This window comes from Sorex fumeus, unplaced genomic scaffold (assembly GCF_029834395.1).
Source record: "Sorex fumeus unplaced genomic scaffold, SorFum_2.1 ptg000037l, whole genome shotgun sequence".
Taxonomy (NCBI): domain Eukaryota; kingdom Metazoa; phylum Chordata; class Mammalia; order Eulipotyphla; family Soricidae; genus Sorex; species Sorex fumeus.
In genome coordinates, this window is record NW_026606094.1 from 47,271,145 (window position 1) to 47,284,815 (window position 13,671).

The window sequence follows — 13,671 nt, forward strand, 5'->3', positions numbered from 1 at the left end:
AAGACTAACAACATTTCAACACAATACTATAAAACTGATTTTTGGTGACATGAATAATAGCAGTTATTTCCAGATGTTAAAAATTGAAATCTCCAGGGATACTATGATTTTAACTAAGTTCTCAGAGAAGAAGCTACTAAAAGAGTAAAAAAAAAAAAGACAAAACAAAAATTCTCTATACAATTAACATATCCAAAAATATGAGCTTTTGAAAAGAAATGACTATGGTAGAATGGTTTTCTAATTGATCAAAACAAAGAAAGTAGATGAGTTATTTGTTGATTGTGCCTCTCTATATGTACATATGTGTGTATGTATGTCTATATACATAGAAACACTGAGATGATACCAAGTTAGAATTTACTAATTTAATTTAGTGTAATATTTACAAGTGGTCAATGAAAGTGAGTTACCCCATACTACGGTTTTTAAAATAGTTGAACAGAAAAGTTATAAATAAGTCATGTTAGTTTAAGATCACTGCATGGTCAGATTTTCTGGCAAAGGAAGTTTAAATCACCTCTAAATTATGACGGGAAGAAAAAAAACACCTTTTAACAAAGAAAATATAGCAAATAATTGTAGTTCCAAATCACAATGCAAGCATGCCATACAATAAGCGTTTGGGTACAAAATAGTTAAAGTATATTAGAATAGGAAACTATAAGACAAATGTCCACTTATCTCTATCTGAAATCTCAGTGCATACCTCCTTGTTCAATTCCTCCTCTATTACATACTTTTCAATTAAAAAATACTTAAGTCACACAAAAGCATAAGCACACACATACACACACACATATATATAAACTAGACATACAAACACAAAATGTCCATCTGAAATCTATTGTATTGTAGTTTTGCAATTGTGTGCACTTCCAGACGATACCAAAACAATATAATTCCTGGAAAGAGAAATCTTACAGTTATCACTGTAACAAAATTTCGCATAAGCTTTAGCTTATGGAAATTTTATTGTCTTCTCACAGATTTTTCTTAGTTTGACTTCAGCAAATGTATTTCACATAACCAGTAGTCCAGTTTGGGATCTGATCTAATATTTGGAGCTGATTCCCCCTAAATTCATTCTTTGAACATTCTATGGAGAAGGATTTTGATGGTTCATATTGTATGTTATCCTTTTTTGATCTTATTACTTTGGCCTGTACAGGCATTTAGTGGAACCAATGAAGAGAGTACAGACAGCTGACTGGATGAAGAAGACATTGGGGAAAAAAACTCCCATTGTTTAGATTTCTGTCAGAGGATATAAGAATACTTAATTTCTTTTATCTCTAGGGCTTTCATTATCATTTAAATTTCATTTTACATTAATTGATCAGGGATTAGTAAAGCCATTATGCAGAAATTAGAATAAGACAAGCCAGATGGAATGAATAATTCATGAAGTCCAATTACGTTTTATTTCTGGTGTACTTTCAAACTTGCCTCTGACTTCTGTGCTATTTTGATGTGACAATATTCACTGGAATCAAGAGTGCCATTTTAATTTATTGTATCCCTCCGGAGTGGAAGCATTTGTATGCAGTGGGGGTGTGCGAAGGCATTCGCCCACCAAAACACCGATTTCAGAGCTTTTCTGCAACTACTGGATTATCCAAAAAATGAGGTTCCATCACCTATGAAGATCCCGAGGTTATTAAATGAGTTCATTGGTGCAATTACTTAGGAAAACGTACCCTAGGTGAGAAAGAGAATGTAAGAGTCTCGAGGTTTGTCACCTCCCAGAAGAGCTACAAACCCTTTTATAATATTCTGTCCTCATTCACACGGCGCAATCGAACCTTTCAAAGTAGGAATTTGGCCTAGAGTTAGTTGGACGGGAGGACGCTGCAGCCGTTGCAACTACAGACAATGACCACAAGGTGGCAGGCGTTGCCTTCAATGCAGAAGGTCCCGGGCCAAGACAGCCCGGGCTACCCAGAGCATCCCGGCGTGTGTGATCCCCGCCGGCCACAATTGGGTTTGGGCTCCGAGCGCCTCGCAGAGCCTTACCGGGCGAGTAAGCCGAGTTAATGGGCAGTCGGGTCCACCTGTCTGGAATGTCTCGTCCCACCGTGTCTGACCGCCTCCCCCAGCCCGTCACAGCCCCCAGCCCCTTCACAGTCCCCCACCCCCATCCGCGGTATTTATTTATGCCACTGGACAGTTCGAGTCACATTAAAGCTGCGGTTCACTTCTCCAGGACTTTCATCTCGGGAAGTTTTATGACACTTTGTGAATGTGCAAAGTTTTTAATTAGGTTCACTAGACAGCCCGAGGCAGCAGCAGCGCCACAAAGTCTTCACGGTCTCTCTGCTTTACAGCACAACAAGCCGCTCTACTCCTTTGAAGACAATGCAGACTATGTGTACGATGTCATGTGGTCCCCCGTGCATCCCGCGCTCTTTGCCTGCGTGGACGGGATGGGGCGCTTGGACCTCTGGAACCTCAACAATGACACCGAGGTGAGCGGCGGCGCAGGCGCCTGGAACTGGGAGGGCTGGGAGGGGGGCGCCGCCGACCCACCTCGGTCACCCCCTCTCTCCAAAACGGACTTTGGAGGGACTGACCCTCTAATTGCAGCAGAGCTGCGACCCCCACCCTCACCTCCCACCCCCCGTTTCTGACTGTTGTGAAGTGCGTTGGCAGATACACCGGCCAAAAATCATTTAATCTCATTTCATCTCTAAACCGTGGCAGATCCTGGCCCATTTTCTTTGCAAAGAGCAAAACGATACGAGTTCACGCCTCTCCCTACGGGGAAGGACACACAGGCATATTTCAGAGTGGTGTTGAAATAACTCTATTCGCAAACACTTGGAAAAGTAAGCTTTTGTGGATGCTGGCTTTAGATTCGACTTTTTCAAAGGGCCATTTGTGTTGCTATTTGTCGAATTTCTGTTTTGAATCCATAAAAGATGATTCTGTTGACGGTTTTCCTCAGGTTTGTATCTACCTTCCATTTGCTTTTGCAAATTAAATACTCCTTGTCTGAGATACTAAACTCAGAGGCAGACTTTTACAATAGTTTCTAATTCTAAATAATATATTGAACATTTTTAAAAAATAGATTTGAATGTCATATTTAAGGTATTTCAAGCTATGAAAATGCCCTTAAGAAAAAAGCAACGGACAATAGGATTTCTTTTTTAAAACACTGTATATAATTATTTAAAAAAAATGAGCTATGCTCATTTTCCCTTTTCTAAACCTTCAAATTTTGTTGAAGAACCAATTCAGCTATTCAAGGTTTTGTTGCATTTATTTTTCATTTTATGTTAAGTGTCCTTCAGCGTAGCAAAGTTAAACGTTTCTTCACATCTCCTGGGTTCTGCACCTCTACTCTGCACCTCTCCTTAAATAAGAATGGACAAGTAAGAGGAAACAAGTGTGGCAAAATATATGTCAAGTAAGGAGCAAGAGAAAGGGTTTTTGAAGTGTTCTGAGGAGGAAATACTCCAGCCTTTTTAATTAGGAAGACTACAGCTGGAGAAGATGAGGAGAAACACTGTCCCCTGGTATTTTTTTTTTTTTTGGTAGAAAGGGGCAGGACAGCATTATTCAGGTTTTATTACTGAGTCATTGTATTATGCAAGTTTCTGGACTTCAGATACCTATAGCCACCGCCACATAGTTACCTTTTGAGATTTCAATTTAAATCTTTATTTCCTTTTGTCTACAAGAACTATGTGATAAGGATAGGAACCATGCAATGAAGCATCTTTGAAAATAATCAAAAGGCATAATAAGCATGTACTATGATTATCATTCTAGATGCTGAAATGTTTATAACATTACTGCTTTTAATAGAAAGATGTTCATACTCGACATTGTAATGGCTTCCCAAAGTCTTTCATCACCGTTGATTAAAATCATGCTGTTGCTATCTGCTAGAATAAATTCATAAATTTAAGCAACCACAAAACACACATGTTCCAGATCCACTTAGCAGACCACCCATAACAGAAATCAGATTTAGTAGAGGTGACATTCAGTAGTACCAACCACAGTGCAAAGGAGTACGTGTTCTAAAGACTCCTTAATAATATCCGTGTACTTTATTTTTCAATCAGATTTTCCCAGGTAAACCAAAATGAACATTTTTGACACAAACAAACACAATTTTTGTTGTGTTTCTTTCTCTGGGTTTCAAGGGACAATATAAAAGTTTTATAACTGAACATGGAAAAAATCATTAGTGGGCATGCAAACCATTTAGTTTTGAGGTAAATATAATTCTGCTTTTGCAATAATAGTTCTGTTGAATTTGATTCAATTCCAGTAATGAACTAAACATTTTCTAAGACCCCAAATCATTTTTTTTCTTTCTAGCAAGTTGGACAGGATTTTTCAAATAGTTGTCAGATTAGGAATTGGATTTGTTTTTTTCTTTTAAAGAACCTGAAATCCCAGTGTGTTTCGTTGTTCAAATTATTGTGCTCTTATACCAAGTTATACCAGCTGCTCCTATGCGAGGGTAGTTCATACCATCTCAGGATTACTGGCCTTTGCACGAGGTAATCTATGCTGTATTTAGTTTATCTTTGCAATTAAAATGACTGAACTGTTTAGAAATGTAAAAAGTTTTGAAACCAAAGTACAAGAGTTAAAACAAAAAAAAGAACAGACTTGGAATTATTTTTACTACAAGTTCATTAACTTTTGAAAGACCATTACTAGTCAAACTAAAAAAAAACATTTTTTATTTCCTTCATGAACCTTATAAGTTTGTTTAGTACCATAACTATAGACAGGCCAGTTGTGTTTTTTTTTACCTTTATAATATCTTGAAGAAACTACTTTAAAATGACTAAAATAGAAATTGTTACGTTTTTCTATATTACCTACTTTATAATTTCTCTTAAATGTCCCCAAACTCAATTTCTCTTGAATTATACTTTTTAACATAGTCAAATATTTTTTCAATTTTTGACACAGCTCAATGGTAAAATCTAATGTAAAGTGGAATTAGACAAAGTATGATCCAGTGTGGCCTCTCTAAATTATGGAGTTGAAATAAATTCTACAAACTCTGTCTCTGAATTTCATATTTATATTCTGAAAAGCACACTAATAATAAAGTGTATTGACAGACTTATGATCCATTTAAATTTATATTGTTTTGGCCTCTGAAAAATTTAGATAAAATTTCAGGCTCCAACCTTCAACGGTTGGCAACTTTATTGCAGAACTTGTGTAATTCTTTTTTTAAAAAAAAAATAATAATAACGTAGCAGGGAGCTTTTTTTTTTTTACTTTTTTGCTCATAGCTAATATGTAATGATTAAAGCAAATATAAGAATTTTATTTTCAAGATTTTGTTTAAACATAGATTTTTACATATGATGAAGTTTTTATTGCTATTTTAAAGATAGGTATTGTGTCAATAATCTGATATAAACAGATGGTTTCAATTCCCTGTATAACAGTATGCCCGAGGTGCTAAGGCACAGCACATGTAGTGTTTCTATCCAAATATGACATATTTATTAGATAAAGGTCTTAAGGGCATGATGTGAGCTCAGTAGCCTTCCCTTCACTATATACTTATTTATTTAGGCTTTTTTTTTCTTGTTTGTTTTCACATTGATCTTTTTTCTGTTTTTAATGCTATACCGCCATTTTCTATTCACTCTTCTTACAGAAACCTACTTAGGAGATTTGATTTTTCTGTTATAAACTTCTAACCTTAGAGTTTACACAACCGGTGATGGAAGAGTGGTACACTCACTGCAGTTCTCTTTTCCAAAATTCTACAGTTCTGGCAACTAATACTGTAGGCTGGTTTCATTTCAGTACCTGTAGTTACTTTTCTAATAGTTATTACAGTAATTACCAACATTTTTAGATTTCATCAAAGATGATCTGAGACATTTTCTACAAGCAGATAGCTACATTCTATCAGAGTTTCACCCTGGAGACAGTTCCAAAGTTACTGACTGCTGTCTAGATCTTGTACTGAGAGGGTGGGGGGAAAGACAGGACAAAAGAAAGAGAATTTAAAGTTTTAAAGCTGTTCACTTGCATACTTTCTTGTCTTCCTCCAATCACCCCCCACCTCCACCCCAATCAAGGTTTTGAGGGATCAATATATATATATATATATATATATATATATATATAGTGTTTTTTTCTTCTTACCTTGAAGACACATTAAAATAACTTTTCCTACCATATGTCCTCCCTTCCTGCCTTTTATAATATTCTTAATCTCAATAAATCCCGAAATGTCTTTCACCATCATCCCATAAATCATGATCTGATCATGAACACCATATTTTGCTGCTATTTTTATATGTTGGTCTTACACCCTGCAGAATTTGAAGAAATGTTTATGTCATTCATTGCCCACCAACTGTGGAAAAGACTTCTCTGCTTTGCCTTTTTCTGTTGAAGTGTCCTCATGTCTACGCCTTAATTCGGTGGAGCATATGATTTTAGTACAATGCATCCTTTTCACCCCTGCATCGGGGATGTATATTATTTCACAGGCATGAGGCTGTGAAGACTCACACAGTTAAAACCTATCTTTGTACATTCTAAATTTATGTATTTAAATTTGTATTCAGAGATTCTTTGTTTCTTTCATAACCTCGGTGGCAGGTTCCAACAGCGAGTGTGGCCATTGAGGGGGCATCTGCCCTAAACCGTGTTCGTTGGGCTCAGGCTGGCAAAGAAGTGGCTGTTGGGGACTCGGAAGGCCGTATTTGGATCTACGATGTTGGAGAGGTACAAAACTTATGTTTGTTTGGTTTTTGTAATTTGTTTGGTTTTGTTTTTTCTCTTATCGATCTTGTTTAAAGACCTAGTCAAATTACTGACAAGACCGTGTGGGCCACCAGAGTCCTATCAAGTGTTTGAGCAAATTTCCATTGACTTCTGTGGGAGTTTGCTGAATCTTCCTTAGGGCCTAATTTGGTCATGTGTATCCACACACAGGACACTTTAGTTAATGATCCAGGTTCCTTTCTGAGTACTGTTGAATTCCCAGCCATCCTGTTGAGGAAGCATGGAACTTTCCATCCTATCATAAGGATAAAGTTTGCCATATTCATCATGCTGATACTGAATTTGTAATTATTTTGTTTATTGAAGACTGAAGGTTGGTTCAGAAGTTCAAGGAAAATGCACTTAAAGTATAGACATTTTGAAAGGCCAAGGTGAATTGGAATTTTGTGCTATTTTCACTCTAGTCAAAGGTATAATATGTAGACCTCTCTTGCATATCTCATTACATGATATATAAAAGTATTCTTGTGTACTGTGGCTCCTATAAAAGGAAAGAACTGTATCTTTAATTTCAGATAAATTTCTTTAAATTTGTATATAACCTGTATGTAATATTATGCTATCAATCAGTTAAGTTGCATGAAGTTAAAGAATTTTTCCTAAACACAAAGAAAATATTGAACTTTAAAGCAAACTAAAATAAATATTGTGTAATATTATTTTGGCATAAACTTTATCTAATATTTGCATTCCAGATGGAAAATATACCACACTTTACAAAAGTTTAGGAAGTACTCTCTGAGTACCTCATGAGTGGGCTTAGTTGTTCATACAAAGACAGATTTCATCACAATTTTGTCCATGTCCTGTATATTCAGTGGTTCTACAATAAAACCTTTGGTAATATATATTGCTCTCTGATAGGACTGATTGCATTGAAACAAACAAGATGGTTGTGGTGTTCTAGTTTTAGTTTTTTTTTTCTAATTCATCCAGAGATAGAAACAGAATGACTTTAGAGATGGGATTGTCTATTTTGGGATGAACAGTGCTTAATAAAACAACTTGAAGAATTCTTTGGTTTTACTACATTTAAAAAAAATTTTTATTGAATCATCGTGAGCTACAGTTACAAAACTTTCTTGTTCAAGTTTCATACAGTGATCGAACACCCATCCCTCCACCAGTGTGCATTTTCAACCACCAATGTCCCCAGTATCCCTCCCCCTAGACCCCAATCCCAACCCTCCCCCTGCTTCTATGGCAGACAATTTCCCTCTTACTCTCTCTCTACTTACGGGTATCATGGTTTGCAATACTACATTTTTATCTATTTCTCTAGACACTCCCTGATTCCACAAGCAGAACCATTTAAATGGCAACAAAACCTCTGTTAATATCCTCAACAGTGAAGACGCAAATGGTCTGGTAACTACTGATATAGTATGGAATCTTTGGTAAAAAAGAATACTCTTTGGATTTAAAATAATATCAGTAGTTTTACAGTAATATTATCTTTAGTATATATTACTGGTATTCAAAGCATCTTTATAGTTTTCATGAAAATATAACTAAACAACAACCAAAACATACTCCTTATTGGTTCATTTCCTGAAACAAAAAAGATAGCAAATAAGACTAATATAAAGAAAAATAAACAAGCTTTTATTTCTTCTCTCTTCCTCTTTCTCTCCTGCTTATAGCAAATGTAATTATGGGAGAAAATAATATTCATGAAGATAGGCTCAGAAACAAATTTAAGAAAAATAGATGAATTTGAACTCTGTTCTCCACCTTCTTATTTACATATAATGCCCCTGACTTCTCTTAAGACCATATGAAGCATTAATCGTTTTACCCAAGTGATCTGGAAAGTAAAATAGTTTAACATCCTGATTTATTTAAAGAAAGATCTTTTGAATAGTCTGTATACTGACCAAAATATATGCAGTGCACACACACGCGCACACACACACACACACCACATCTCTATGCAATAAAAATACACACCAAAATATATAATACAGAATTTTCTGAAGTGAAGTAACTTTATTGTCTATAGACGGAATTACTTGAATGTGACTCACTTATGGGAGTATGTATGATTTTGCAAAAGTTGCTCTTAGCTGATATGTGACTGCTGAAACTTCTTTTAGGTTGCTATCATCATTTCTAAATTGTAAAGTGTTGTTATACTCATATTTCCACCATCGTGCTGGCAGGTCAGGCTGGTTTTCATTTTTGTATTATTGCCCTTACTTTTCTAAGTGATATTACAGACTATAGAAATGTCTGCAACTATAGGCCAGTCTCGCCTATTGTCTGGAGTCTAGACAGGCTATAGAAAAATCTCTGTGACACATAATAGGCCAAACAATTTGTAGGGTTGTTTATCCCTACAAATTTTACGACCAGGAAAAAAAATGATAATCTTTGAGCCCTTCACAGAATGACCAAAAAATCAGAATAGGCTTATACCTTTGAAAAAAATTTTTCATGTGTTGTTTGGTTATATACAAAACAAACTGTATAGTTCAGAAAAAATCAGAATAAGCAAGACAATTTTGACTTAAGTAGTTTTATTTTTCCTAAGTATTTTTGGGAAGGTTTTATAAATTTACTTGCTTTTGTTTCTGGGGAACCACCAGAGGAGGAGGTGGTCTTTCTCTTTTATCACCTCTATACCATATTCTCAGAAGACCACAGCCTTGTAGTGGTTCCACATACTAAAAGAAAAGAGGCTTTCCTATCACTAGGCTTAGCTGAAGTCTACTTCTAAGAGACAAAGGATCACTCCGTGGACAAATGTCACCATTATTATAATCACCACTACCTCATTCACTGGCCTAGAGTTGCTGGAGTGTAACAGTACTTTGAAGAGAGCCATAAATCTACTCAGTGCCAATTTCAGATCACCTAAACTTGCATAAAGCCAGAAAAAAATACCTTCATAGCTCCTGGCCCATGTAGAATTTAAGGTCAAATCTAAGTTGCTGTATGGCTAACAAGAGGGAAGAGGTTTAAGCAGGAAAAGATTTCAAAATGAAAAAAATATAGAGGAAGGCTATAAAAATATGGCATTGAGGATCAGATTTCTAAGTAGACTGTACTACCATTATCTGTATTCACAATTGGTCCTCTGGTCCCCATTAAAACTGAACCCCTGGGCCAGAGAAAGAGCTCCAAGGGCTGAGTGTAAGCTTTGCATGCCAAAAGCCTGGATTTGATGCCTGGTATTGATGGTCCCCTGAGCACCACCAGGAGTTACCCCCAAGCACAGAGATAGAAGTAGGCCCTAAGCACCACCAGGTGTGTCCCCAACCCCCCCCCCCCCCACACACACACACACAACTACTTTTTTAAATGAAATGTAAACATAAAAGAGAGCTCCTCACTAGATTATGTTTGCCTTTGGGTGGAAACTTTTGTTATTGTTGTTGTTGTTGTTGTTGTTGTTGAACATTCAAAGAAAGAAGATGAAACACATTCATAAATAGATTTTATCAAAGAAAGTGTCTGACCATTTTTAGAGCACATTTAATTGATCCATTTTCTTTAAGTCCACTCTGGGAAGCTCTCATGCTCATTCTGCCATGGCTAGTTTAATTTAAGACTTCAGTAAGGCTAAAGATGAAGGAGGGAACAGCAGGTTATCTTCTGGCAATCCTAGTCCAAGATCAAGGCTAGCTTCATGGTTATGTAATGTGTAATCTTCTCATGCCCTGTGTTTAGAGAAGCTTGAAGCTTGGCTAAATGCACTGCTGGCATTGTTTTGCAGTTACTAAGGCATTTTCAACAAGATGCCCAATTTTCACTTTGCACTGGGCCCCAAAAATTATGTAACTATCCTGTTTACAGCAGTACTGCTTACAACTCATGATGCAAATCAGAAATAAGCATTTTTGGCCTTTTGACCTAGATCATTAGGAAGAAAGTGAAATCTTTAGAAATGTGGTTAACTGTATTTATGATCCATTACCTGTTTCTTAAAACTGTTTAAATTTGTCGATTGAGAATAGACGTTACTCTACATTATGAACATCATGAGGCCCATAAACACTCTCATTCCCCTGCCCATGACCCTGCTTTGATCCCTTTGTAATTTTAGCTCAAAATAGAGTCTGGGGCGAGATCCCAGTGATGCTTTCTATAGTTCAAATGAGAAGGACAGCCTTTCTTCATCCACCCTGCTCTCCAGAGCACCCTGTTAAGAAACTTCTGTGACCAATGGAGACATCCTCATTCAAGTCCAGGTAAACATGCTCTCCAGTGAGACCCAGCATTGTGCAAGAAGGGCAGTGCCGAAAGAGACTTGGTGTCACCAGTCATTAACCATCGTCTGTCTCATCTCCTCTCCCAGCTGAGGTTGCAGCTGCTGCAGGGAGTCCCAGCACAGTGCCCCCACGATCATGCCCTCCTCTATTATGTACAATTATCCTCCATGACTTTTAAGATGATGGCAGAGAGCAGTGGCTTGAATCCAGATTTACTTATGCAATTTATTATGAACTTCTGAAGGGGTAAACAGAGGATTGTGTATGAGCTCATCGAAATCACCAGATTGAGTCTGTCCATCTAACCCCTCCTCAAACATCGTTTGTTACATTTACATGACAAAGGCATGAGTAATACCTCAGGGTCTATGACTAAGGAAGTTAAATGTATAACATCAGTATTTTGAGGTACGCCACATGATGCTTTGTTTATATCACACATATTTGTTGGTGGTTTGGTTTCAGTATTGTATCCAGAAAATATACCGTACACGTTTATTTTCACAGATAGGGGGTCTATTTACTTTGCGGAGCAGGTGCTTAACTCCGATTCGCATAAATAGAAGTTATGTGAATTCAGTGGAAGACTGAAAAGAAGACAACCCTCCTTAATTGTTTAACTCTATTTTTAATTTTATTTGTGCATCTAAAGGCAACTTAAACAGTGGTTGCATGCACAATTTACATTTCCTAAGATCTAAAATTTTAAATGAGCCTAGCTCTTGAATAAGCTTTGAGGATTTTCCTCTTCATACTCTGAAATGCAATCTTTTTTATTTGGAACTGTATAGTCCCATTGAATAAAAACATGGAACAATAGGAAGAGGTAAACTAACTATGGCTATAACCTTGGAAAAATATTGAGTATATTCTGCTTTAATATATACTCCCAGAGAGCTGTTAATCATTGTTGGATTTTTTTTAAATGATGTGTAAACACACGTATTACGAAGAATTTTAAAAAGTACTCACTGCCATGACTCCTTCACTGAAGAGCAAGCTTCTTTTCTACATATCTGAAGCTGATTTTAGCAGCACATGGGCCAGTGAGTATAGAATTATTCACGTGTCCCATGATTGATAGTCAGCCTATCTACCTGTCTTTCTTGCAGATGTGTTTTATAGAAAGCCCGATGCCATTGTTAATGCTTCAGTGCTGTCACACAGATGCGGCTGTCATAAATATCCCCTAACAACTATGTTTGCTGCTTATCTGAATTAGTTAGAATGCTGTTTGCAGCTCTAGTTTTGAAAGAGGCAGTTTATCTTCCACCTCCTATTATTTCTTTTTCCATTAACCTCTTCCAGGGAAGACTTTGTTTTCAGTTGTGATAAATACACATAAGTTTCAAATCCCTGATTATATTTCCACAGCAGCTGAATGATAAAATTCTAAAATAATTTTCAGCTTAAAGGAGATTTTGAAAAATAAAATGACAACTCACAAATGGTAATTTTGGAGATAAACGTCTTATTGCCCGAGCTTTATTTGTTTGGTATCCCATTCACTAATTACCTAAAAACATGCATTAATCTCTAAATTTTAATCCTGAACTTGGGCTACATTTCAAATAGCTTTTTTGATGCCACTTATTCTAGGACCAAAAGAATACAAGTCATTTTATTACAAATTTCAATAAATAAAATTGTATTTATTAATATGTTAAAATTAAGTGTAAAGCATGATTTTAAAGTCTTTGCATATATTTTATAACAGATATGAAAAATTAGAATGAAAAGTTTATTTAGAATCCCAGGAGGGAAAAGAAAGAACCTCTGAAATATACTTTAGAATGTTGAACAAGGTAAAAAGACAAGAACTGTTAAAATATCACTCAAACTGTTTTTGTAACCAACTAGAATAAGAATAAAAGGAAAGTCAATGACTCATTTCACTTGTACATTAAACAGCAGTTTTATATAGTAGCATCTGATAAACTAGAAGTTCTTGGAGTTAAACCGGATTTGAGTGACACAAAATAAATACATTTATGGGTTTTAAGCGGATTACACTTAAGCAATAATTGTTTGCTTTGCAAAATTACTTCATGTTTCCCAGTAGGACAGAAGCTATGGCAATTTTCGACATCAAGTTTGTATACAGAATATAAACAGCACCCTCTCCGTGGCAAAGCGGGTATGCAGCACACAAGATATGAAATTAAACTGAGATTTGAGAGTTAATTCAAATAGCAGTCCCTTAATGAAAAAGAACTGCATTTGAAACCAGTCAATTTAATTATTGTGTTTTATGAAGCCCATTATCCCTTGCTGATGACGAACCTGATAGTGTGGTTAAGCTTTGGCAACCTCTAGAAGAGTTGGGCTCAACTTTCCAAAGTCCAGTTATAATCACCCAAAACACTTGTGTTTCTCATTAAGTGAATATGGCCAACTCTGGCTCAATTCTTGAAGGTCTTTGCAAGTACTGGCTTATTCTTCAATGAATAAATACTATTTTCTTTAGCGATACTAAACACTTCTTTTGGCTTTTTCTCCACAGAAAAGACTATGGCATAAATTCTTCCATTGAGCCAAATATCTAAGTAAAAACGAAAAATCCAAACACCTACTTTTGTTAATAACTTCTAGATATTTGATGACATATCTAGAAACAAAGCATCATGGTTCTCAACTAGACTTTTCATTTTTAGATTTACCTGAT

At 36.1% G+C, this 13,671-nt stretch overlaps 1 protein-coding gene across 2 annotated transcripts in view; it reads left to right on the forward strand.

Moving 5' to 3' along the window:
- Positions 1 to 13,671, forward strand: part of DYNC1I1 (dynein cytoplasmic 1 intermediate chain 1) — a 378,224-nt gene that overhangs the window by 349,422 nt on the left and 15,131 nt on the right. For both annotated transcript variants that reach the window (XM_056118121.1, XM_056118122.1), the window contains 2 exons: positions 2,328 to 2,468; positions 6,607 to 6,732. In XM_056118121.1, coding sequence (XP_055974096.1) covers positions 2,328 to 2,468; positions 6,607 to 6,732 — 267 coding nt within the window. The remainder of the gene's footprint in view (positions 1 to 2,327; positions 2,469 to 6,606; positions 6,733 to 13,671) is intronic.